Genomic DNA, 24,012 nt, shown 5'->3' on the forward strand with positions numbered 1-24,012 from the left:
CGTTGAAACCGGGCCTGTCCTCCCCTACTGGGGGATGTACCTCTCTCCACTGTTGAGCAGAATTTGATGGCCTATCTTGCCTCCTTCATCTGTGCCAGGGAATCTTTGAGACCAGTGCCGAATAGCAAGTTCCCCCGAACGGGTACTCCAGTATTTTTGACTGTATCAGAGGTTAAGGAGGATGTTTTCTTTTCCAGGCACCATCTAGCAGATACAACATTTGCCACCGCCCTAGCATTGGAGTCAATGCTTTCGCAGGCCGTCTGCAGATTAATCTTTGCAGCATTTTTTCCCTCTTCTCCAAGCTGCATGGCCAGTTCAATACTCTCCAGGGTAGGGGTCTGCAGGGAAGCAGGCACCTGGTTCCACAGTTTGTGTTGATACTTGGCAGCATGTACTTGACTATTACTAATGTGCATGTTGCAAGTGGATGCGGAGTAGTTCCTCTTCAAGAAGGTATCAATCTCCCTGTTTACCCGATCTGGTGGAAAGGACTTGGAGAATGCACCGGTGGCTAGTATAGTCATAAAGGTATCCACCTTGAGCTGCTTAACAACATGATCTCTGTGGCTTGCAGGTACCCTGCAGAATGTATCTACTCTGGGGAGATGTGGTAACGAGTATGCTGGTTTTCTCCACATAGCCTCAGGCCTCCAAGCCTCATGGAAGAGGAAACCCTCACAGGCTTTTCTGTACTTTACATCTATGATGCTTAAGAAATTCTCTGCCTCGAGTTCTCAAACTCCTGCTGCCACAAAGAAATGATCTTTGGTTACCGGGGGCATCATTACCTGTGCAGAAGACGGCGGAGCAGTCCCGGTTGGAATCTCAGCAATGGCCGCTGCTGTTTTGACTGGCGCGTCTTTCTCCTTGTTGTCGCGGGAATGTGTGGATTTACTAGTTCTCTTTTCAGGGGAGACCTGCCGGTGCAATGCTGTTCCCTGGAACTGCTTGGTCTTTTAGTTGTTGCTCTTGATGAAGATGAAGAGCGAGTCTTATCAAAACACCTAACTGGGGGTGAAGGAGCCCTTCCCCTTTGTATTAGCGTGTCCAACATACATTATACATAACTCTCCAACTCAAGATGATGAAGGAGGGGAACCACACTAAGAACAAACAGAAGGCATGTGTACAAAAACACACAGAAACCAGGAAAATAACTAGCTAAAAGCTAGGAGGAAAGACAAACTACAAACAAAATAAAATGCAAGTATACGAACGCCAACTTTTTACTAAGTCCATACCCATGCATAACACAGGAGAAATTAGGACAACAATACTAAATAATGGGGGAGGGGGCTATAGAGCAGGGACAAAGTTCCAAATGGACTACAGCATAACTTTTCCATAAATTAGAGAACTGATGTCCAGTGAGCAGTGAATTTTTTAATTTAATGGTTTATCAATAGGAGGCCATCAGGACAGCTTTTTGTGTCTTTATTAGCTGGCAAACCTGTCTCTAAACAAACAATTAATAATTGGATTACATCCTGTATCAAGTTCTATTACAACCTTAACAAGAAACCTGTTTCAGGACCTATCAAAGCCCACTCGGTGAGGGGCGTGGCTACTACATGGGCAAAATTAAAATCTGTCTCAATTCAAGGTATCTGCAATGCTGCTACCAAGGTCTCTGAGACTTCTGTAAAACTCTATAACTTAAATGTGTTTTGCTTTCTGCCTACCTTTGCTCTCTCTTATTTTTGTCTTCTACTAACATGTGACCTACCACCCTTTGTATACTTCCTATGGTATAGTTCACTCGGTGTGTGGAGTTCATCATACGAGGTAAGACAACGAAGATTACCTGTAGTATGGTTTCTTCATAGAATGATGAACTCCACACACCTATATCCCACCCTCTTTCCCCCTTTTTCTTTCAATGAATTTTGTGGGGGGAAATTTGGACAAAATGAAAATGAAAATTGTTTGTTTGTTTTTTTTTTTTTAAGAGAGGATGAACACTGACTGGTACCAAATATGATTATATCATGGATCTCTTGTATTTCTCTTGACCCATGGAGACTGGGAGTTCACTTGTATGATGAACTCCACACACCAAGGTAAGGGACCACTGGATTTGCTTGTACAAACATGGGAGACTAAAGGTTCTAAAAGGTTAGAGAGTAAGACTAATGAAGTCATTATTCTCATCTACAAAACCTATGTGAACATCCCAGCAGACAGTGATGTGCTGGTGGTTTATTTTAATTAATTCATTTCTTTTTAAATAGAGGGAAACGAGAGATGCCATAATTGTATTACACTAATGTTCTATTGAAACTCAAAGAAATCGGTTGATTTGTACTAATGTGCCCTGCGTTGATAAAATAAATAAATACAATAAAATCCAGCAGACTGTGCATATCTTTAACAGCAGCAACAACCAGCTTGTCACAAGACAATGGTCAGCAGTGAAGTTCACACAAGTTGAAGGTGAGACTAATAATCAAATCAGCCTCGTTCTCACACCTTTAGCACCACGCAGAGGATGCAAAAAGTCCTAGTGTGATAATGAACTAAAGTCTCGTTGAAGTTGTCTTCAGCAGCAAGGCTTGTGATTTTAAACTTTGATAAGAAATAGGAATACTGTATCCCATTAGTAAATTACAATTCAGAGCAACAGCTTTTCAAACTTGCCTGCTGTAAAGGTTCATCAATAATGCTGGCACCAGTCAGTCTTCGGTCTATTTTTATTTGCCTACTTTCTCGTTTCATTTCTTCCAAGGTCTAAAATAAATAAATAAATGAATAAATAAATAAATAAATATTTTCCCTAAACTTTAAGGTGAAAGTCAACAATGGAAAGATTATATGCTGATACTTATTTCCTGCTAGATAAAACACCTAGGCTTCGCCTTAAGAAAATTACCTGAGGCTACTGTGTCCTGCATCAACATTTAAAAGGTGCAGTGCTGCCCCAATTTTTTTGTATGGGTGTCAATGCAATATTAACTAAATAGTGATTCAGCCAGGTCTATGTGTATTCCCCTAAAAGGGATTTTAGAAAAACAAAAAAAGCCAGTACATTTTACTTTTTGTTACAACAATACATTTCATTTGAAAACTTTTCTTTTGGACCACGGCAGTGCAGCTGTACTAATACACTGAAAACAATGTTTCTGTTTATAAACTGTTGTCATCAACTACAGTAATATACTGAATGTATTTCCAGCATGTACTGCATTCAGAGTGTGAGGCTGAGTGTGCACATGCTCAGGTTCTGGACGGGTGGCAGGACAAACTCAGACAAAGCAGAGCTTCTATTGAAGCTGTGTTTTGGTTTATCTTGGTTAGTTAGCTCACTAAAACCTAAATATGAATGTGGGACACAGCAGATTTGAATAACATGTCAGCCTTCAGGACATTAATCTTGTTATGAATGTACAAACAAAAAATGTTTACAGAAGCCTACCTTGGGTATGCCGGATTGTGTTGCAGGAAGAAAGGAGTGTTCACACTTTTCCAGATATTTTTCGGAGTTTGTTTTTCCAAATAAAAGAGTAACCGCAAAACAGCTGCAAAATATGTACTATTATAATTCTTGTGGAGGAGGGAAAAAGACAGTTCTAAACATCTTAAACAATACATTTCAGTTTTTTGAGCAGGCCTTTGAGATCTATTCAACTGTTATGGCATGATCTACTTTCACGTTACAGCTCATGCTATAAATATACAACAAAATGGTTTGTCAGGACAAGAAACAGGTTTAAAACAGCAAGCAATAAGAGCCTATTTTAATTAACCTGCAATCAATTATAGCAGTGGTACACAGCCTGTGGTCCGCAAGTAAACTTCAGGTGGTCCGCAAACTACTCCGAAAATGTGGTTACGCAGTTCTTGAAAAAAAAAAACCAAAACAAATGTCTACACAATCACACGTTGTGTTACTATTACTAAAAACAACAGCTTTAACCCTGTGATAGAGTTATAACAGATATATATATATTCTATATATATATAATATATCTATATAATATATATATATATATATATATAATATATATATATATATATATATAGTCTGCATTTTTACCCTTTATCTGTTTTATTTTATTATGGGTGTGTTTATAAATTCTATATTACAGCTCCCTTTGATGCAATATCAAGCATTGCCTTCAAAGCCATCATTAACTGAAACAGCTTTCTAATGTGAAACAAATACTAACTAAATAACTTACACATTATGAAGGCCTTTTTAATTACAGACTTCCTTTTTTAGCCAACATTATTTAAATAAATAAATAAATCATAATCATCTAGTATTCACATCTTTCTAATCGGTGCTTATTCTACCTCTTCTGTTTACTGTTCAGGAAAATAAAATGTAACGTGGCTGTCTCAGCCTTTTCACTACACATAAAAGCAGCGCATTGCATTGAATACGTCCAACTCGGTTGGAATGACTAAATAAAAACAAAAAGAAAAAAACAATATTAAAAACTACAGTTTTAGTACTTTTCTTTTCAACAATATGAAAATATGTACTATAGTGTAGCCAGGGATATTGGAATATACCTTGGGCCTGATCTTCGAAAGGTTTGCGCACTGCACAGAGGGGTATGCGCGTCTCAAATGGCCGTTGTGCCGAAATTGTGCCAAGTTGCCATATTCGAAACGTCCTTTTGTGCATCACAATCCGTTCTGTGCTGTGCAGAAATAAAATTTATGCATCGCGCAATATGGGAAGGGAGTGGCCGACAATATGCGTGATCCTGGTATATTCGAAGGTATGCGCCAAGCACAAAACCAGGTTTGTGATGCGCAGAATAAGGATTGTAAAAGGACTGCGTTAACTCTGTGCACACTACCATTCCAGCACTGACTACAAACAGGCAACAACGGGAAACGTGGGTAGCATGAAACATGTCCGTCGATGTGTGGATGTGAATGATGCAAGGCACACCCAGCAACAGCAACCCCGACCCCGACCCCGACATAGGCGAAGATATGCTGAAAGGGTGCACCGGCCTCGGCACACATATGAGGAGCTAAGCAATGAGCAAATTGTGTCCAGGTATCGTCTCGACTCATATATGCCACATGCTGCATGATGATCTGGCCAGAACAAACCTGTGCAGTCATGACTTGTCTGAGCAATTGGTAGTGTCTGTCTGTATGTGTATCCTGGCTACGGAGACAGCAGTGTCCCGTCACCTCCACCGCCTCATAACCGTGTTGCTGCGACGTGCTGAGGAATAAAATAAATCCCCCAGTACCAGAGCAAACAGTGAGGAGCTAATGCAGGGTTTTTATGAGATCGTGCACCTGCCGCACGTGGTAGGTGCAATTGACTGCACCCATATTGCTGTCCGGGCACTTGTTCCAGTTGGCCTGTTCTATCAGGATTCCAGTTGTATTCGGAATAGTGAGAAATTTGAATAGCTATTCCATACCATGTAAACAGGGTATTCCAAATGAATCCGTCCGTATTCTGGATACCAGTGTTCCGAAAACGTGATACCAAATACCCACTTAGTATTAGGATAGTATCGGAATGCTAGCCCTTCTAAACACCTTATTCAGAAACCAGTTTTCTTTTTCTAGACACACGAGTCATCGTTTTATAATCTATAATATCTAAGACGACGACTTTTGTGCCCAACAAAGCCTTTGCAAAAACTGTGCACAAACATTAGTACGTGTATGACCCCAAACTGGCTGCCGACAATGCAATATTTTCCTATTTTTTTATTTTTTTAGTAGATCAACAGTCAATACCAGAATATTATATATATATATATATATATATATATATATATATATATATATATATATATATATATATATATATATATATATATATATATATATATATATCCTTGTAGTCACATTGAGATTAAAACCTCTTTTACAAGCGAGACCTAGCCAAGCAGGCTGCAGCAAGTCAATCGGACAACAAGAACAAATACACAATAAAATACAATTAAGACACAGGCAAATCACATTTAAAACAATAATCAAAATACTATTTAAAACAATTACAACTCTCAGTCACGAAATCATGCAGTTTAATCTTAAATTGCAATAAAGATATCTGGGTCTGCAGCTTTAGTTTAGGCTGGAACTCCAGGACAATGGGGCATAATAAGCAAAGGATCCTTTACCAGCCTCAGTACGCACATTTGGGATTTCAAACTGCAAAAAAGAATGAGATCTGAAGCTATGGTTACTATGGAAAGCTATAGGGTATTCATTTAAAGAAGTATTCATATAATTTACATTGAATAGTCTTATACACCAGAATATACCAGTGCTTCAACCTGCATGAAGCCAAAGAAGTCCAGCCTATCAAATCGTATAATACACAATGATGAGTATTAAATCTTGTATTTGTATTGTACCTCAATGCTGCATGACATCGCAAGTGCAATTTACCTAAAGTTGATGGTGATGCAAACCTGTATACTGCATCACCATAGTCAATTTGCAGCAAAAACATACAAACAATAAGCCTCTTTTTTTTGTTTCCATAACATATACAACATGTTCATAATTGTACAGAGAATGTTCAATTATTGAGAAATCATAGTAGGCTACAATTAACATTTTAGGGACGTATTTAGAATTATTATTCATAAAGAAAAAAAAATATCCATTCCAGCGACACTCAAAAGAACCTTACAAACTGGGCTTAATCATGATGTTCAGATGGGTGAGTAGAATGAATAACATAACGAATCTCTGTGTATTGTGTATATAAAAACGCTTGATTGATGTTTGCTTGGTAGTTGAATAAACTCGTTACATTTACAAATCAGAGAGTGCGCTACCACAGTAGACTGTCACTTTTGTCACGGCACGACTTATATTAGAAAAAAAACATTAAGAAAGAAAGGACACAGTATCCAAAGCCTTTTTTTTTTTAAATTTTACTTCAAAAACATACAGCTATGTCGGATCAGATGGCCTTTAAAGAAACCTATATAGTATTTCCTCGTGATACAATACTGTCTGTATTCAATAATAATAAGTGGCGTTATCAGTACATTAATTTGAAAACTCTGCGCCTAGCTATGGATAGCAATTGTGTATTTGAATGATCTGTATGTATGTGTGCACGATATATTGTGTGGTCTCATCTGTTGTCATATCGGTACATACTGTTGCGACACCAATGATAGCAGCTTGTCGGGGTAATGCCTTTACTAATAGTGACTGTCCATCATTCTACATTCTCGCTTGGCTGTTGTGTGCAGTTGCTATATTGGTAGTGAATGCAGAGACGGTTTTGCGAGGCAGAAACAGATTTGCGAATTGCAAACAGATATCTCTCATTTTGTGCCAAAGCACTATTTTTTTGCGAGGCACAAATCTAGCAGGGGGATTGCGTGAAGATCGAAGATCGGGCCCGATATGTTTTTGGAGAGGTTAGCTTTATCTAGTAAGCTTGACTTGTGAAAGGAGCAAGTAGATTTTTAAGAAGGACATGTAGATTTTTCTAGCATTTTGTAGAAAGATTTATTTATTTTTTTGTTTTGTTTTTTTTTAATTGTACACCCCAGAGACTATATGCCAAAAGGAAGGTCTATTAACACTACTTCTGGAAATAATGTGTACAGTCTGTTCTTGACGCTGTCTTAACCAAAATGCTATAAATCCTAAAGCGACTGTGTGCCACCAATCCAGTTTAATTTACATATCACAGCCCACCAGAAGTGATAAGTAACATCCTGTACACTCTATTTACAAAATTGCTTACCACCCACCTCGTCTTCATATTCCAGTGTTTTTTAGATGTTCATCAAGTGAAGTTGGCGAATAATAAGTTGCGTTAGAAATATAAAGATTAATTTGCTACGAGGTAACGGTTGCGGGGACCAGCACTGGCATTTACATTTACTGGATCCGAGAATGGCTCGAGCCCCAGTGCATTATTTGTCAGGAGGTTTTGTCAAAGCCTGCAAAATTGAGACGCCATTTATCTACAAAGCATTCAGAAAGTGAAACAAATTTAACAAAAGAAATAAAACATTTTGTCATTAGCAACTTTCAATGTACAAAATGACAACATTCCTTGCTGACCTGGTAGTGAAGATAAAAGCCCAGCAATCTCATGAAGTTAGGAATGTTATATAAATACTTTACTTTCTACATTACTTATACGTATACACATAAAAAGTAGTTCCAAACACCAAGATGGTCCCTACACTGACTACATGATTGCTTTGAACATGTGCTGCTAGATTAATCAATACAGACAGATTTATTTCGGACAAGGAAAACACTAACTTGATAACATATGTAATAACGTTGTGTATGCCGGGAGGACAGAAGTTCGAATTACAAACAGTGAGCGGACGGCACTGTTTCGATGTGCAAAAAAATAAAATACAGGTATGTATTTGTATTACCATTTAAAACATTAACTTTTGAAAATCTTTTTTCAGTTATAAATCGTGTATTTAGAAAAAACAATATTACATAGGTGTGTTTACTTGTATTAATAGTTTTCTAACATTTAAAACATTAACCTTTCAAGCCTGTTTGCATATTTAGTTTCTTTAGTTATGCCAATGTGGCATAAGGATCATTCTGTTTATTGTACGGTGTACATTACAGTTTTTTATAACATTCTTTGGTGTGGCTTAAGTTTTTCCCAGTGTGACAAAAAAAAAAAAGTAATCACTTTAGCCATAGTAGCTAACTAAATGAAAGTCTTAGATGGAGCGTAGGGAATGAGTTGAAAGGTCACTTATTTCATTGAGATCAGGAATCCCAGATGCATGGTCAAACTACCTGACATTCAGCAAATACATCATGAGTTACAAAATCAAAACAATTAACCAATATTCCTCAACATGTACAGTTCCCTTCATTAGTATATTATCACACAACCTACACTTAGAACACTGTAAATGTAATCATTTTTTATAACAAACATCACTGTTGATTCACATAAAGCAAGCTTTTGGAGGGGGGGGGGGGGGGTGATGCTTAATTATGCAAATTGACACTGTCAAAGACAGTGTCAAAGCTATTCTGTATAACTACAACAAATTAAAAAAAAACATAAACTACAGATATGTTCCTTAATCATAGTGCTCCCTCATTATAATGCTGTAGTCTGGAGCCATAGTTAAGATAGTGAGTTTTTTCACCTTGTAATGAGTTTATGTCCCCCAGCCATACTGTGCCGCAATGAGGGTGCATTATAATTAAACAATTTAAAAAACAAACAAACATTGAAACAACATAATTTGACTTTGCCATACTTACCCACCAGTGAAGCACAGGACATAAAATGCTAAATAAAATATTGCAAAAGGTCCAAAAGTTATAAGAAAAAGCACAACACCAAGGCCTCCCCATCCCCATATGGAAAGACTGGTCTGAAACAAAACACAACATAGAGAATGTGTCATTAATAAAACTGGAAACATACAGACTTAAATACAACACAAAATTAGACATTAGGAATCAAAAAATGACATTATTATTACTAAAACATTCAAGTTAGGACTAGCACATGGGATTGTTGTTATTTCAAAAATAGCACAAGGAAAAAAAAAAAGAGTGTTCTCATTTGAGAAACACTGACTTATCGACCATGGAAACTGACATTATGAAGTTAGTTCCCACCCCCTATACCAAACAGTGCCAACAGTGTAGTAGAGTTACTTTAGCATATACCCTAGGCCTTTGAATTGGAGAAATAACCTTCCCAGAAAAATCACACACTCAGTGCTACAGTATATCTCTGCATGCCAACACCTCGGGCCCTATTTAGCAATGTTCGCAATCATCTAAGGCAATTGCAAAACACTTTTGCGAACAGTTCGGTGCACCAGAATCAGGCGCATGTGTGGGCAAACAGACTTTGCCCACATATGTGATTTAGCAACCATGTTTTAGTGCCCACTCGCCTAGTCAGCGTTAGCACTAGACATGGGTGAACTTTAGGGGAGTGTGTTACATACAAATGTAGCGATGTACCAAATCATTATAAGTGTTTGCGTTTGCATTTCAGTAGACATATGAAAACCAGCTCTAAACCATGCAAATTACATGGTTAACGATAAATACTGGTGAACCTGCCAGGGAAGCAGGCAAAGACAAGAGCGAGAAAAAGATAAAATAAATATGGAGTGCGCGCTGGATTAATACTTTGTACTGTCATTTTGTAACAATTGTAAGTCTGCCAATAAATAAATAAATAAATAAATATTAATAATTTCCACGTTGCCAGACAAAGAGGAGGAGACATCCCCAAATATTTAGAAGTCATCCGTCTTTTCTGAGCCTGTCTGACAACATATGCAGCAATTTTGCCTCAGCAGACGAACAATCAAGGACATCTGCCAACTGCTTCAGGCTGACTTGGAAGGAGACATGTGGTGAGCACTGGGTTTGCTTCATGCACCAACACAGAATAGGCACCTCTATGTAAATTGTACTGGGGCGAATTCTGTCAACGTGCAAGTAGTGTGTGATCTGTGATGCTGACAGCTACATCACTTTTTAAACTTCGTATTCACTCTCGCCCTCCAGGCTGCTAAAAAAAATGTGTAGCCTTGCTTGAGGGGCTTGGTCATCCTCTTTACTTAGGCTACTGGACATTTAAAAAAATGTTACGCTGTTGTCTTCCTTTCTTTTTGGTTTCAAAATACCCTCTCTGCGCTATCGTAGACTCACAGGTGCTCTTAAAGGGAATGTTGAATCCTTACAGGTTGTAACCTTACTGCCCCCTAAATAGGGCCCCTTGAATATATTTAAGAGTCAATGCTCTATTTTCAGTTTTTATCACAAAAAAAAATTATACCAAGAAATACGTTACTCTACAGTACACTTCGTAGAAACCTTTACACAAGTAATAAATTAGTTTTAGTGCCATACAAGGCAGCCCGTTTAAAATAAATTTGTAGTGATACGGGTTACAGTAGTTTCATAAGCTGTACACAGTCACCAAGACAGGTGTTAACATTTCAGGAAATACTGCAGATGCAGTAACAAACAAGTTAATAATCCACTAAATAACACCCTGCATACTAACTTGAAGCCTTCTGACTTAAAAGCACTAAAAAGACAAGATGAGTCACTAACAGTAGCTACGTTAATACATTATGGACAGTGAACAGCTGGCCACTTACTTTAGGATTAATTAATCCTCATTACCAACTGCGTCAACGGTAAAGCTTATTGTCATGGCACTACTAACGTCAAAGTACTAAACTAAATTATTCTAGTTAACCATTTTGTTTCCCCTACTGAAACTGTTACAGTACACTGACTTACACTTCTGGTACAATACAGAACCATAACTAGTGGACCCGTTTGTTCATTGGGCTGCTGAAAAGATAGTAAACTGATAAAAACAATAATATAAACAGATCTCTGTGAAAAGTATTATGTCTAAACTGGAGAAAAAAGTATACCCATTCAGTAACTGAACATAATTTAATTTAAAAAGTGATTTCAACGCCAGTTTGACTAACAGTAGACTACATGTTTTTATCATGCACTTCAACAGTACTTGATTGTAGTTAACAGAAATCAAGAATGCAAGTACAAAACCATTCTGAAATTGTTTGTTCATAAACAAACAATTTCATTTGACTTAAAACATTTGAAATTAGTAGTAAAATACGGTATACATTATTAATCGCAAGTGTTTTTGCTTCAGTATCACTAACAGACAAGTTTACATTGAAATTGTCAACACCAACATATTTCCTGTTATTGTGAATCCAGGAAACCGAACTGTCGTACTGGCTGGTAAACTCACTAGCTTGGCCGGGCTCCTGGAAGTTGTTATTGTATCAAAATACTATACAAAAACAAGAGCTGGGTATTGAGCATTTGCAATAGTACTGTATACCTGGGACAATAAAACACTCAAGACACAAATGTAATGATATCTCTTATTCCACATGAACTTTTTGAACAGATTTTGACCATAAACAGTCAGCAACTTTTTTCCTCAAAAATAATTCTAATTTATATATATATATATATATATATATATATATATATATATATATATATATATATATATATATATATATATATATACACACACACCTCTCTGAAAAACCTGGGCCTGTGGTATATTTACATTAACTACATTACAAAGTATATTGGAAGAAGTGTTTTCCAGATCTCCACAGTTCAGCAAGCTATTCAAGCCTACACAACAAACCGGTTACATTACAGTCTAACAAATGTTTTCAGGCAATGTGAACTTGATCAAGATCAGAAGACAGCAGCATCGATACTGCAGTTCTCAAATTCCCATAAGGAGGGCTCTGTAGATGTGCTTCTGTAGATGAACAATTTGAAAGTGTGACATTCGGACGGTCAGCCCCCTGCAGGAGTTTAAAAAAAAAGAAACTGATATTCAATATTTGAAACTTTATTTTATATACTTTGGGAGAGGAAAAAATAGCTTTTTTTTTCCTGTATCCAATAATATATCTCTGTTCTGAAAAGGCAAAGCTAGACTTTAGAGTTTTCAGTGTTTATACTTAAGCCTGTTTTATCTATACCACTGATTTTCTTATTTACAAAAATTCTAATAGCTGTACCAGTATGTTCATGTTTGTCTTGTGATATTCAAAGTTCTTTCCATACCAGTGAAATTGACATTAATTAAGCTATGAAGTGCTAAAACCTAACTGTCTAGCACTGGCCATTTATTACACATAATGTACATCTAAATGGTACCTATTTTAAAGCAGGACAAGGATTCAGTTTTTCCTAATAGCATTCCTTATTGTATCCTAGTGAAAACAACTGTGACTACAAACCAGAAGGCATAGACCAGCCACCAAACAGCAGATTATAGGCTTTCTTTAATAAGAAAATTTCACCCAAATACTGTGTTTTGGTAAAGAACAGAAACTGACGACATGTCATGATTAAAGCTTAAAGTGTAATTTCTTGGCAGCAAAGACATCTAATGTTAAATTACCTTTCAAACACTTGATACAGTAGCTACTGCAACGCAGTACTGGATAGTTTAACACGGTAAGTATTGTATGTCAGATCAGTATTCACCTTGAAATGTAGGAACACAATGTCAAAGCACTGTCATTACTATTGAAAAGTGGTCTGCTATATAGTAAACTAGAAATGTGTTTTTCTTTTTTTTTTGTGAACAAAAACCAAGCATTCCCGTGTCACACATGTTTACCACCCACAGTGCTATCTTGTACCATAAAGGCCTATAGGCTTGTGATGCAATCTGTTCTCCCAAGGGTTTGCTGTAGGTTATACAGTACCTGATATGTTTAACGTTGTTAAATGTGTGGTAATACCTATAATAAACAGCAATACAAAAATGCAACCTTATTTTCTACAGTAACTTCACATCAACATATGTTGTTTTAGTGTAACACTTTTTTTAAACTTACAGAAATGCTTAATAAAGCTTATTCTGACTGGTACATGAAAAGACCAATTATATATGTAAAATTAAACATTGCACAACTGTTTTAAACTAGGGATTCATAGTGAACAACCAGAGAATTGCATGTACTGTTGTGGCAAAGTGCCCCACCCGTGTGTATTTTGTGTTATATGTTGTGTGTTAATGTTGGTGTACAGTCATTGGTACGAGATATAAACAGGTTTGTAGAACATGAGTGTTTAAAATGTGTATTTGTATTCAGGCACAAGGATTGCACAGCACTTCACGTGCAAGTAAAATGTAACGATATGTGAGCACGGGGAATTGCACTTTATTAATTCACATGAAGTTGTACCACGACTCCAACTGAATGATTGATTAGCAATCGAGTCTCGGTACAGCTGCATAAAAGCAGCATGTTTTCACTCACTCGGGGTTGTGTGTTCGGTGATTGGAGAACGGGTGTGGAGAGAATTTAAAACGACAACTAAACGTAAATATATAAGCGCTGTTTTGACTCACCGCGTTTGTCTGTTAGTGCACTGTTGGTTTAAGTTTTTTTATAATAATAAACCATGCAGCGGCGCATCCATTTATCATTTCATCTCGCAATACTATGTGTTTCTTCTGGTTTGACATCCCCACTACAGCAGTCTTTGTCACAACTGTATATGTCATCAATTGATGCTCTTTGGTGCAGCTCTAAATCCAGATTTGGACAGAATGGAATAAGCTAACTCAATGTTTTATAGGCAAGTTTGCTGTAGTTATATACTGTTGTCACAACACCTGAGTCACAATGCATGTGACTAATTGTACATTTGAAATGCATCAAGGTCATGTTAAACTAAACATTTTAAATAGTGATAAGGCCAGAACGCACTGTGGCCCAACAATACTGGCAATTGTATCAACAACACCATTGTATCCTGCAGGCAAAATATTCCAGATAGTACTGTGCAGTTGACTGTATTTAGTCTTTCATCAAATATCGGCCTATAGACTTTACTAAATTAAATAGATGGCACAACTCTTCTTTCTTGTTATGAAAAAAAGGGTTTTATGCTTTGAGAGTTTCTAATGAACAGCTGTCAACACCAGAATATGCAAATCTAAATATTAGGGCTGATTTCAATAATGTCAGTATTCCTTGATTTGGAAGACTGATACCAATACTCAGCAATTTTGTATTTCAGTTATAATTTGTAAACTGTTGGCCTGGCTGTTTAGGAAGACATGGCTTTAGCTGGTGTCAAACGGTTTCTTTAATTTCTTGGCAAATTTGAATATTGTAAAAAAATAATAATATAAATAAATAAACAAATAAATAAATAAATAATGTGGTCAATTGTAAAACTACAAACAATGTCACATATAAACCCATTCCAGCTAAGCAGTCACCAACATTGAGAACAGGTTATAAAGCATTCTAAAGAATGGTGAGTAGACATGCAGTAAACAATTCTGAAAACAGTCTGTTCAAACAGGTAGGTCTGTATTAAGTATTAAGGTGGATTAACATTGTTGAAGCACTTAATGTTAACAGGCTTCTTCCTATACAAGACGGTGTTATAGGTACACAAAAACATAACAGAAACAAAACTATGATACAAATACTTACTCTGTTTAAACTGTGAAACACCATTGGTGATGAATACATAAATGGATGTTCCAATTCGCAATAACTTGAAATAGATGCACTGCTTATGTTTTTAATTAACAACAAATATGGATTTGCAATTTTTTTTCAAGCCCGCAGTTATTAATTGTTTAGTGTATATTGTGAACAAAGTTGTACATGCCAGTGAAAAAGCGTGGGCAAAAACATTTAAACAAACGGTCTTACACTGAAAAAATAGTGATGCCAAGCAGTGGGCATGTGGATATTTAACAGCAAGCACCTTTTTATATCAATAAAATAATGCGATAAGGTATCAGTCTGATCAAGTTAGTCCCACGTGAAACTTTCCTTTAATTAAATGGCACGAAATAAATGTGCGTCTATAGTCTTCAAATTAAACCATTCGGTAATAGAAAGTACTTTAAGAAACGTGATACTCATGTGGATATTCCAAGACACAAAACCAAACTTAATATTTGTGTATTTAACCTAGCAAACAAAGACGTGTGCGTGTGTTTAAATCGAATGTCACATGGCATTAAAAATAACAATAAACAGCAACATTAACATTTTAAATAAATATTTACAATAAACAAACACACACATTATATATATATATAAGGTAACAGCGTCTATCACTTAGGCAATAATAAGCATACAAGTTATAATAACCGGGACTAGGGTTTTAAATTACTGATTGGCGAAAGGTAAATACAGCAAATACATTAAAATGACCATAACACATCAACGAATACAGCAAATACGCCAGATCAGAACGCCTCTGATTATCTAGCCTGAAGAAAAAACAAGAACTAAATAGAACTTCATTCACACACCAAGGGCAGCGTTTTCAATATTTCCGCCCGATTTCTGTTATAGTTCACAGATCACAAATCTTAAGGTGCCGCTTCTGGTGCTACTGACTGCCTACTCCATACTCGCCTCTCATGATTCTGCACAGTTCAATGTTTTTCACGCCTCTTATTGCCAAGCCAACTCAAAACATACTGTTATCCATAAATATATAATCCTGCCATATTAATTGCACAATTTCCTTAACACAGCAGCCGCATGCTTAACCCTAAGTAGCTTGTCTAGTGCTGTAGTCTGTAGGCATACACCCTGTGTTTACCTACACACCGTCTTGTACGGACACTACCGCGGGAGGAAAATAAACTCTCAGACCTCAATCAGTTCTTACCTCTGCTAACATTATTAAAACCGTGGAGCCTGCAGATGTTCACCCTAACCCCGCCACATTACAGTTAAACAAACTGTATGTTCAAGATGCTATTTTGTCCTTAAAATCTGATTTATTTCCAGCCTCTGTACTCTACCCGGAAAGCTGCCATACTGGAAGGTTTACGTCCGGGATCGACGCTCTCGTATGATTGGCTGACTCTGTAAGTGCGTCAGAAGTCCCGTGACTGCTGACAGAGCATCTTGCTGCTTACCAACTTTTCTAGATAAATTAACGACAGCAGGCATAGCAGCAAGATTATTATCAATAAGGTGCGTGCACCCCCCCCCCCCCCCCCTCATTTATATTGTAACAGACGTTTTAATAGAATATATATTTTTGTGTGATTTACTACATAAACCAGCTTCCAGGCTGGTAGGACTAGAAAGACTTGCGTTATTAGGTTGTATCTATGCACATTACACTATATCTGAACGCATCAATTCCTTAGTGAATTTATCTATTTCTGTATTGCTGTCAGGTGACGTGAAAGATAATACTGGTCAGAGGTCTGTCAAAACTAAAGGACAGATTGGTACTAAATCTAATTAAGAAAATTACAACCTGAAATGGATTTTGACCTGTGTAACATTGGTGAATAACCATCTGATTCCACCTAAATTGTCCAGTCAAAAAGATACTTTCCTTGAACTTGTTTCCTATCTAAATTCATCCTGCAAAAAGTTAAAAATTAAAGGAAGAAATCCTTTTTTTGCGCAATAACAAACCTGTTAAGTGCTCGTACATAAAGGTACACTAATTACAAAATATGTCACAATGAACACCTATTGCTTCCTACAGTACTGTAGCTCTGGAGATGTTACATTATTTCTCAGCATAGACAGGATTGAATTTCTAACATTCTGAGCATATTTTCTCAGATGTGTATTTATAGTAGCCTAATAAAATCACTAAATACACACGTTATTGATTTATCAGTTTATTTATAAATCCTCCGGGGAGTGACATCCTTGGTCCCGCCTCCTGAGAGAACAAACAGTCACTCCACGGAGCTCACTTCGTCTTTTGCATTGAACCCACGGAAGTGACCGATGTGACCTTGCAAGGTTTGGTGGTCGTCTTCTCTTTCAAGGAACAAGGATTACAAACATAACCTAATATTCCCTTTCAATTCAAAGACGACCACCAAGCAATACTTTTGGGAAAAGTATACCAAAGCCCTTGCGAGGGAACGTGAGAGGAGACATCTGATGAGGAATGTCTCGCTACTGCAAAACTAGTGTTTGTGGTGCGAGCGTGCAACCTCACAGATCCTTGTGCCTAAAGAAGGTATTGAGGGATCTACAACATTAAGTGGGTACATCCTGGTGAAAAAGAGGGCCCATGACATAACCACTCCTCGGGTAGACTGCGTGGCCACCCGCCCAGGTGGGGGTAGGCGGTATTAGTATACGCAATCGAAACCGTGTCCACAAAGCCACTGCTTCGAGAGGGCTTGACCCAGGGTCCTTACACCATAACAAATGAGGTTTGACTAACCCAGAGCTCTCATTCTGCTAACATAGCTTTTCAATGCCGAACCGGGCAGAGGGAGTTTAGTCTCCGAAGAACACGGAGTGGGGTGGAAAGCCTCTAGTTCCACTGATTGATTCAAGTGGAAAGCCATAACCATTTTAGGGAGGAAAGCAGTGTTCGTTTGTAATGACACCCTGTTTCCATTGTCCCAACTACAGATTCAGGAGCTGTGCACCGACAGAGCCTGTAGTTCACGGACCTGTTTATTGGAGGTGATGGCTAATAAAAAGCCTGTCGTCATAGAGGGAAACTTCAACTCTATAGAATCATAGGCTCAAACAGGGCCTTAGTAAGAGCCTCCAAAACAATATCTAAACTCTACTTGAGGAGGATGTCCTTTATAGGAGGATGTTATTGCAGAGCACCCTTGAGAAAACAGATCACCAGGACATGGCACGCAGATATGGCTGCCAGGTACACTTTCAGCGTAGAGGAGGTTTTACCTGCTTGTAGCAATTCTTGCAGGAATTGTAAAATGACCACTATAGGGCAAGAGATAGGGTCATGACACTTGGTCAGACATCAGTCTTGAAAGTACCTCCATTTGTAAGCCTACAATGACCTTATGGAGGAGGCCCTAGCGTTCTGCAGTGTACTAACGACTGCGTCTGAGAAAGACAGACGGCAGTTCAGGGGCCAGACCCATAGTTGGAGTTCTAATAGTAAGCACTCTCTGGCCGGCAAGGCCATGTCTCCCTTGGAGCACTGGAAGAAAATGTTGGAGAGCGAGGAGAACCATTCACAGCTCCAGCGCATTTATATGCAGGGATGTCCAACGGCATGTCCAGGAACCTGCAGACTCCTCTGCCTGCCTAGACTGCACCCCAACCTAAGTTGGATGAGTCTGTCATTACCATCTGATGGCTATGGATCATCTCTATCCTCCGGTCACCTCCTAGGGCAGAGGAGGCATGCTGCATACCCAGGCAATGGACACAGAAGATGTGATTGTCCTCTGAGGGGTGACTCGCCTTGCAGGACATGCAGGGGTTGAAATTTAACCATGCTAAATGTCTCTACCTGCGTTGAAAACACTGGAGATGTGAAGCAGGTGATATTGACATGTTGGGGTACCGAAGCACCGAGGAAAGGAGCATCTAAGCACTGAGGGGGCCAAAGCACCAAGGCTCTGAAGCACAGCGGGCATCGAAGCACCGAGGGCGGCTACTACCAAGGGCGCATGCACCGAGGGAAGCAGGGGGTGCTGAAGCACTGAGGGCACTGAGGCTGTGATGCACTGAGGGCACCGAAGCACCAAGAGTGCTGTGAAGCACTGAGGCACTGAAGCTGTGATGCGCTGAAGACACCAAAGCACCGAGCATGGTGAGCACCGAGAGAGCATGCACTGAGGGCACCAGGGGCACCGAAGCACCGAGGGCACCAAGGCACAGAGCGTCTAAGCACCGAGGGCACGGGCTAGCATGTAGCACACACCGGTGTGGGAACACAGGCTTGAGTGGCTACAGTTAGGCACAGGAGAGTAGTAGTACAGAATGATTTGGACCGTGTGCAGTCACACACAACCGGGACAGTGTGTACTGTACGCCGGGGTGGAGCATAGGCTGAAGAACTGCGGTAGAGAGAATGTATTGCTTGTGACTTTTTTTTTTAACTGTAAGGACAGTAAAAAAACATACACACATACACAACAGCAAGCTCTGGGGCACTATGTTCAGGAACCATATTTTTTAATGAAGTAGTCTCTTTGCCTTCACTATTCCTTGGTGTCCTTTGCTTCATGAGCAAGCGATAGTACTTTGTGTCAAAGAGTAGAGGGTATGGTTATTCTGGATCCTTGTAGCATTATGTCATTGCTTTGTGATACAGTGAGCTCATTGCAAACTCGTTGATACAGCTTTAGTTCATCAGCATGGGGAGTGTTGCAGCTAATGGTGTGCCATTTTCAATTTGGTATTGGTGTCTTGCCTCTTTGGATGTTGTATTTCTTCCAGTGTCATTGCTTTCGGTGTGGTGTGCTGCACTATGAACTTATTCTTCTGCTACTTTCTTTGCTGGGATTGGATGCCGTGACAAGAAGTTGGCTGAATTGCTTTTTCCCCTTTTGTTCTGGATCTTGAAATTGTAAGGCTGTAGCTTCATCTGTAAATATTGCCTATCAGCAATGCTGAGAGACCGGCTGCCATATGCAATAATGTATTGCTTTAAATGGTCTTTTCGTAAGAGGATGGCACCTAGGCCTACAGGGCTAGCATCAACAATGAATTCGGTTCTTTTCTAAGTCTATATCTCTTCCTCAGTTCCGAATCCTTGTTGCCGGTGTGATGTTTTGTAATTCTTATAGACTCTTTACTTATTAATAAGATGCTTTGACCTTAAAAAATGACTTTCATTTATTTTATACTCTTTCAGTCACTCACATACAATGACATCGATCATGTACTGCTGTTAGCAAACAGATAATCAGGACAACAATGTCGTACTGCATTATTGACTAGCTCCACCAGGTGGTTCTGTTATCTCAATATGGTTAAACCACTACAGTAGGTTGGGTTGAGGGGGACTGAGACGGCAACGAGAAATCCTAAGGATCAAGAATCCAGTCACAAACATGCATTGCAAGTGAGTGAAAACCCAGACTTATTGGTCACAACTTTCTGGCGATCCCAAATTCTCTAGCTAAAGCAAGCAGTAGGCCTATATTCATTCACAATTGACCATTGAGACGCCAGGAGCAACAAAGTAAAATAAGCTTAATACCATGCAAACTCAAGCTGTGCAGCAAAATTGCTATGCATATTCTTTAAGCATTCAACTTAAATATAATATGTAATTCATATTTTTCAATGCATAAAACACAGCTTATCTGGAGCGCAGCTTTCAGATCATAGTATAGGTTAACATTGACATTCACTGCTGCAATGCAGTTTATCTTTCTTGTTTGCAATATGCCATTTTCTCAGTTTTCAGTTGTGATTCATGATTCAAAATTAATTTTTAAAAAGGGGTCCCCAAAACAAAACAGTTTTGAGAACACCTGGTATTGGATACAATTTTTTGCTGAGAAGCGTCAGCTGTCACATTAAAAATAAATTATGTAATTTGGCATTGTTTTAGTATTGGTATATTCTACCTTCTACAGTGTCCACATAGCTCCCTAGACAGAATAATCCATTAAAGCATGACAAACAACAACTTACATTGACATTTATGTCTGACTGTATGTGCAAAACCTTTTTGCTGTAGATTAGTGAATAAAGCTGATGCTTTCTGCCAAGCACCATTAAAACTAATGGAAGGGTGTAATGCAATTCTTCAGAGGAAATATTTCACTACGTATCATTCAACTGAGCCACAGTTTCAGCAAAACAAGATGGCACAGAGTGTTTTAAATGGAGTACTAACTGGAAATGTGTTCTCTCTGTCCAGCTAAGAAAGCTGTTAGTTCCAGAAAGTCATGGAGGAGAGAGTGCTCAACAGTGCTATACCCAGGTACCTTCAGGTGAACATTTAAAAATGAAGAAAATGTAAATACACAATTAGGGGGTGCTACGGACACAGACAATCAAAAAGAGTAGAGAAAGGTTGCCACTACTATGTGAGTTCAGGGTGAATCAAGCAGTCAGAAGAACGTTAATCCCAGTGGTGCTCGGTCTCTGATCTTGACTACCCACAGCTGGGCTTAATTCACCTTATTGAGATTCAGTGATCGCTACTGGTCAGACGCTCCATGAGTTCAAGCTGAAATTTTCCTCAGTTGACCCTCTCCCCCAGTGTTCAGTCTCCTGGGCTATGCAGTGAATTAGGAATAAAACAACTCGCTAGAAAAAATACACAATTACCCATATATATTATAGTATATAGGTCAGTATATAGTATAAAGGCCAGTATATATTACACAGGCCTGCAAAAGCAGTACTTCTGTAATGTTTTGGTTAGGTAAAGACAAAGATTTTTTTGAATGAGCTTTACACCACCAACATAAAATTTTTTTAACATTTTAGTTCTTCTATTGTAGTGTTGAGTTTCTGTCTTCAAATAGATCTGTCTCTCATGTATCATTTAGTTTCAATATACTGTAAACTAGAGGTCAGTTGAAGTCAGAGTATCACACTGTTGATGAATAAATAATTTCTATCTCCAGTACCTACATTGATTTTATTTTTTGTTTTTTTAAACAGTATTGTTCAGGTGAAAAAGAAACATGGCAAACAGTTGACATGCATACAGATTCATCTCTAAGAGCTTATTAAAATAAACGTTACAGCGCGCTACTTGTTTCCAACAACGCAACCATCCAGTCAAGTCCCAAACAAGGCAAAGTTGATAATACAGTTAATCCACAGTCTGACAGATCTGTTATGGACTGCACTTGCAAGATTTTCCATAGTGAAAAGGAGTCCTGCTCTTCCATAGAAATTTTAATTGGCTATAAACATCCAGTGTTTAGACTTTTCCACCTTTATGACAAATGCCTCTTTTTGCCTTTAGCCTTTTTTTAATAAGCTACTTAGAGAATAAGACACTTTGTGTTTTCCTCTATGGTAAGGAGCCCAAGAGAAACAGATACTAGTTTTCCCAGACCACAACTCCCTTACATTGCATTGCATCTAGTGCATAACAATATACTTTGCCCATAGAAGCTGGGGAGTTACTTTAAATTGTTCGAAGTTTTCATAGTTTTATTAGAAAAGCTATTTTAATGCTGCCCATATATACTTTTGTTTTTAGTACAACCATGTTTTAGATTTTTTTTATTTTCTAAATTGTTTTTGTCTCTACTGGTATTTATTACTTCTTTTTTTTTTCTTCTCCTGTAAGTAATCTGCAGGGAGCTGTCAAATTTAGGAAACTTCTTAATTTAAGAACTCTAAATTCCATCTCGCTGTAGTTGGCTCTTGACATGATTCTATAAAATGATTGCTGTGTGTGTGTGTGTTTAAAACACCCCAGACATTGGAGTCAGTTATGGAGTAAGCAGTGCAGGTAATCCATTTTATTAAAAAACAGCCACTTAATACACGTTTATTTCTGGTTCCGTGCCAGTAAATGGGATATGATCATCAGCACCTTCTATTTCACACCGAACTAAGGTGGTTATGACGTGGGAGTCTACTTATTTGCTTTTTTGAGGCTAAACTCTTCTTAATTGATACAAAGTCTGATCTAGTTTACCACCTTTGTGATTTATCTGGTAAGGCCTTCCTTGCTATATTAAATCCCCAAGCCTTCAGATCGAGACATTTAAGTGCATGAAGTGATTCGGGCTCTACTGCTTAAATAAATGACATTTAAGGGTTTGTAAACAATAGTCCTATAAGTTTGTAACTACTCATTAGCTTTAATGAAAAAAACAAAATCTTATCATAAAATGTGAGAATTTTGTGTTGCTGCAAAAGGCTTTAAAAAGTCACACCTGTAGAATTAGATTTTCTGTTACCTTTTGATGTGATATTAGAAACATATCAGATGCAAACAGATGAAACTCCATTGTTGCTAGACCCTAAACAATCGCTTTACATCGATAAGTTTTTTCACAAAGCTAAGCACACAACGTTAACATTAATTATAAACATACACCATCTATAGAAATAAAATTTTTATCAAATTTTGAATTTGTGCAGAAGCTGGGCAGCTGCTTTACAAATCTGTAAAAGTCTTAGCGTCCTTGTTAAATGAACAATGGAGATACCGAGACCAGCTGATCCTATGTGTTTATTATTTACTATCACACTGGCAAACTATAATCCAGCTATTTAAAATAAATAAATAAATGAACAAATAAATACAACCTTAATTAAAATAGTGCAGTTTTTCTATACCATTTGTTTTGACACGTGTTTCAAACATACATTGTAAAAAACCTCAATCAAGGTAAGCTAGCTAAGTAAGGTAAGCCATTTTTCTAATACTGCAGATTATATATGAATTTACTGTGTTATTTTGTTTTGTCTGCTTGTGGTGCCAGATGCTCTAAGGCTGGCCCTGTCTATAGCAGTAGTATTGTGCAATTGTCTGCTACTGTATCAGTACTGTTCCAAATCTATTGTTTTGACATTAATAGCTGGTTCATACTCAAATTTCATGACAGTCACTCACAATGATTTATAGCTACTGTAGCTGTTTCGCACAACCAAGACTTTAATATGAACCAGCCTTTAATTTTTGGTTTGCATATGTGTCTGCTATGGTTAACACATGGTATACCAATAGTTTTTTAATAGTGTATGACTGCAACATACAAAAATAAGATAAAATAAATATAATTGTATATACTTTTTAACATGTTGCTATTTTAACAAACATAAA

General features: G+C 37.9%; 1 protein-coding gene across 5 annotated transcripts in view; it reads right to left on the bottom strand.

Moving 5' to 3' along the window:
• The window catches only part of LOC121313593 (sorting nexin-13-like), a 36,664-nt gene extending 20,329 nt beyond the window's left edge, over nucleotides 1-16,335 (bottom strand). For 2 of the 5 annotated variants that reach the window (XM_041246287.1, XM_041246286.1), the window contains exons 1-4: nucleotides 14,970-15,547; nucleotides 9,220-9,332; nucleotides 3,416-3,518; nucleotides 2,641-2,730 (exon numbers count right to left, since the gene is read on the bottom strand). In XM_041246287.1, coding sequence (XP_041102221.1) covers nucleotides 2,641-2,730; nucleotides 3,416-3,518; nucleotides 9,220-9,332; nucleotides 14,970-15,008 — 345 coding nt within the window. In that variant the 5' untranslated portion in view covers nucleotides 15,009-15,547. Of the gene's footprint in view, nucleotides 1-2,640; nucleotides 2,731-3,415; nucleotides 3,519-9,219; nucleotides 9,333-14,969; nucleotides 15,558-16,170 lie in introns of those variants that run through there. The other 3 variants (XM_041246288.1, XM_041246289.1, XM_041246291.1) reach the window with 3 other exon arrangements.
• Nucleotides 16,336-24,012: the final 7,677 nt, after the last annotated feature.

The sequence above is a fragment of the Polyodon spathula genome, chromosome 3, assembly GCF_017654505.1.
Source record: "Polyodon spathula isolate WHYD16114869_AA chromosome 3, ASM1765450v1, whole genome shotgun sequence".
NCBI lineage: Eukaryota > Metazoa > Chordata > Actinopteri > Acipenseriformes > Polyodontidae > Polyodon > Polyodon spathula.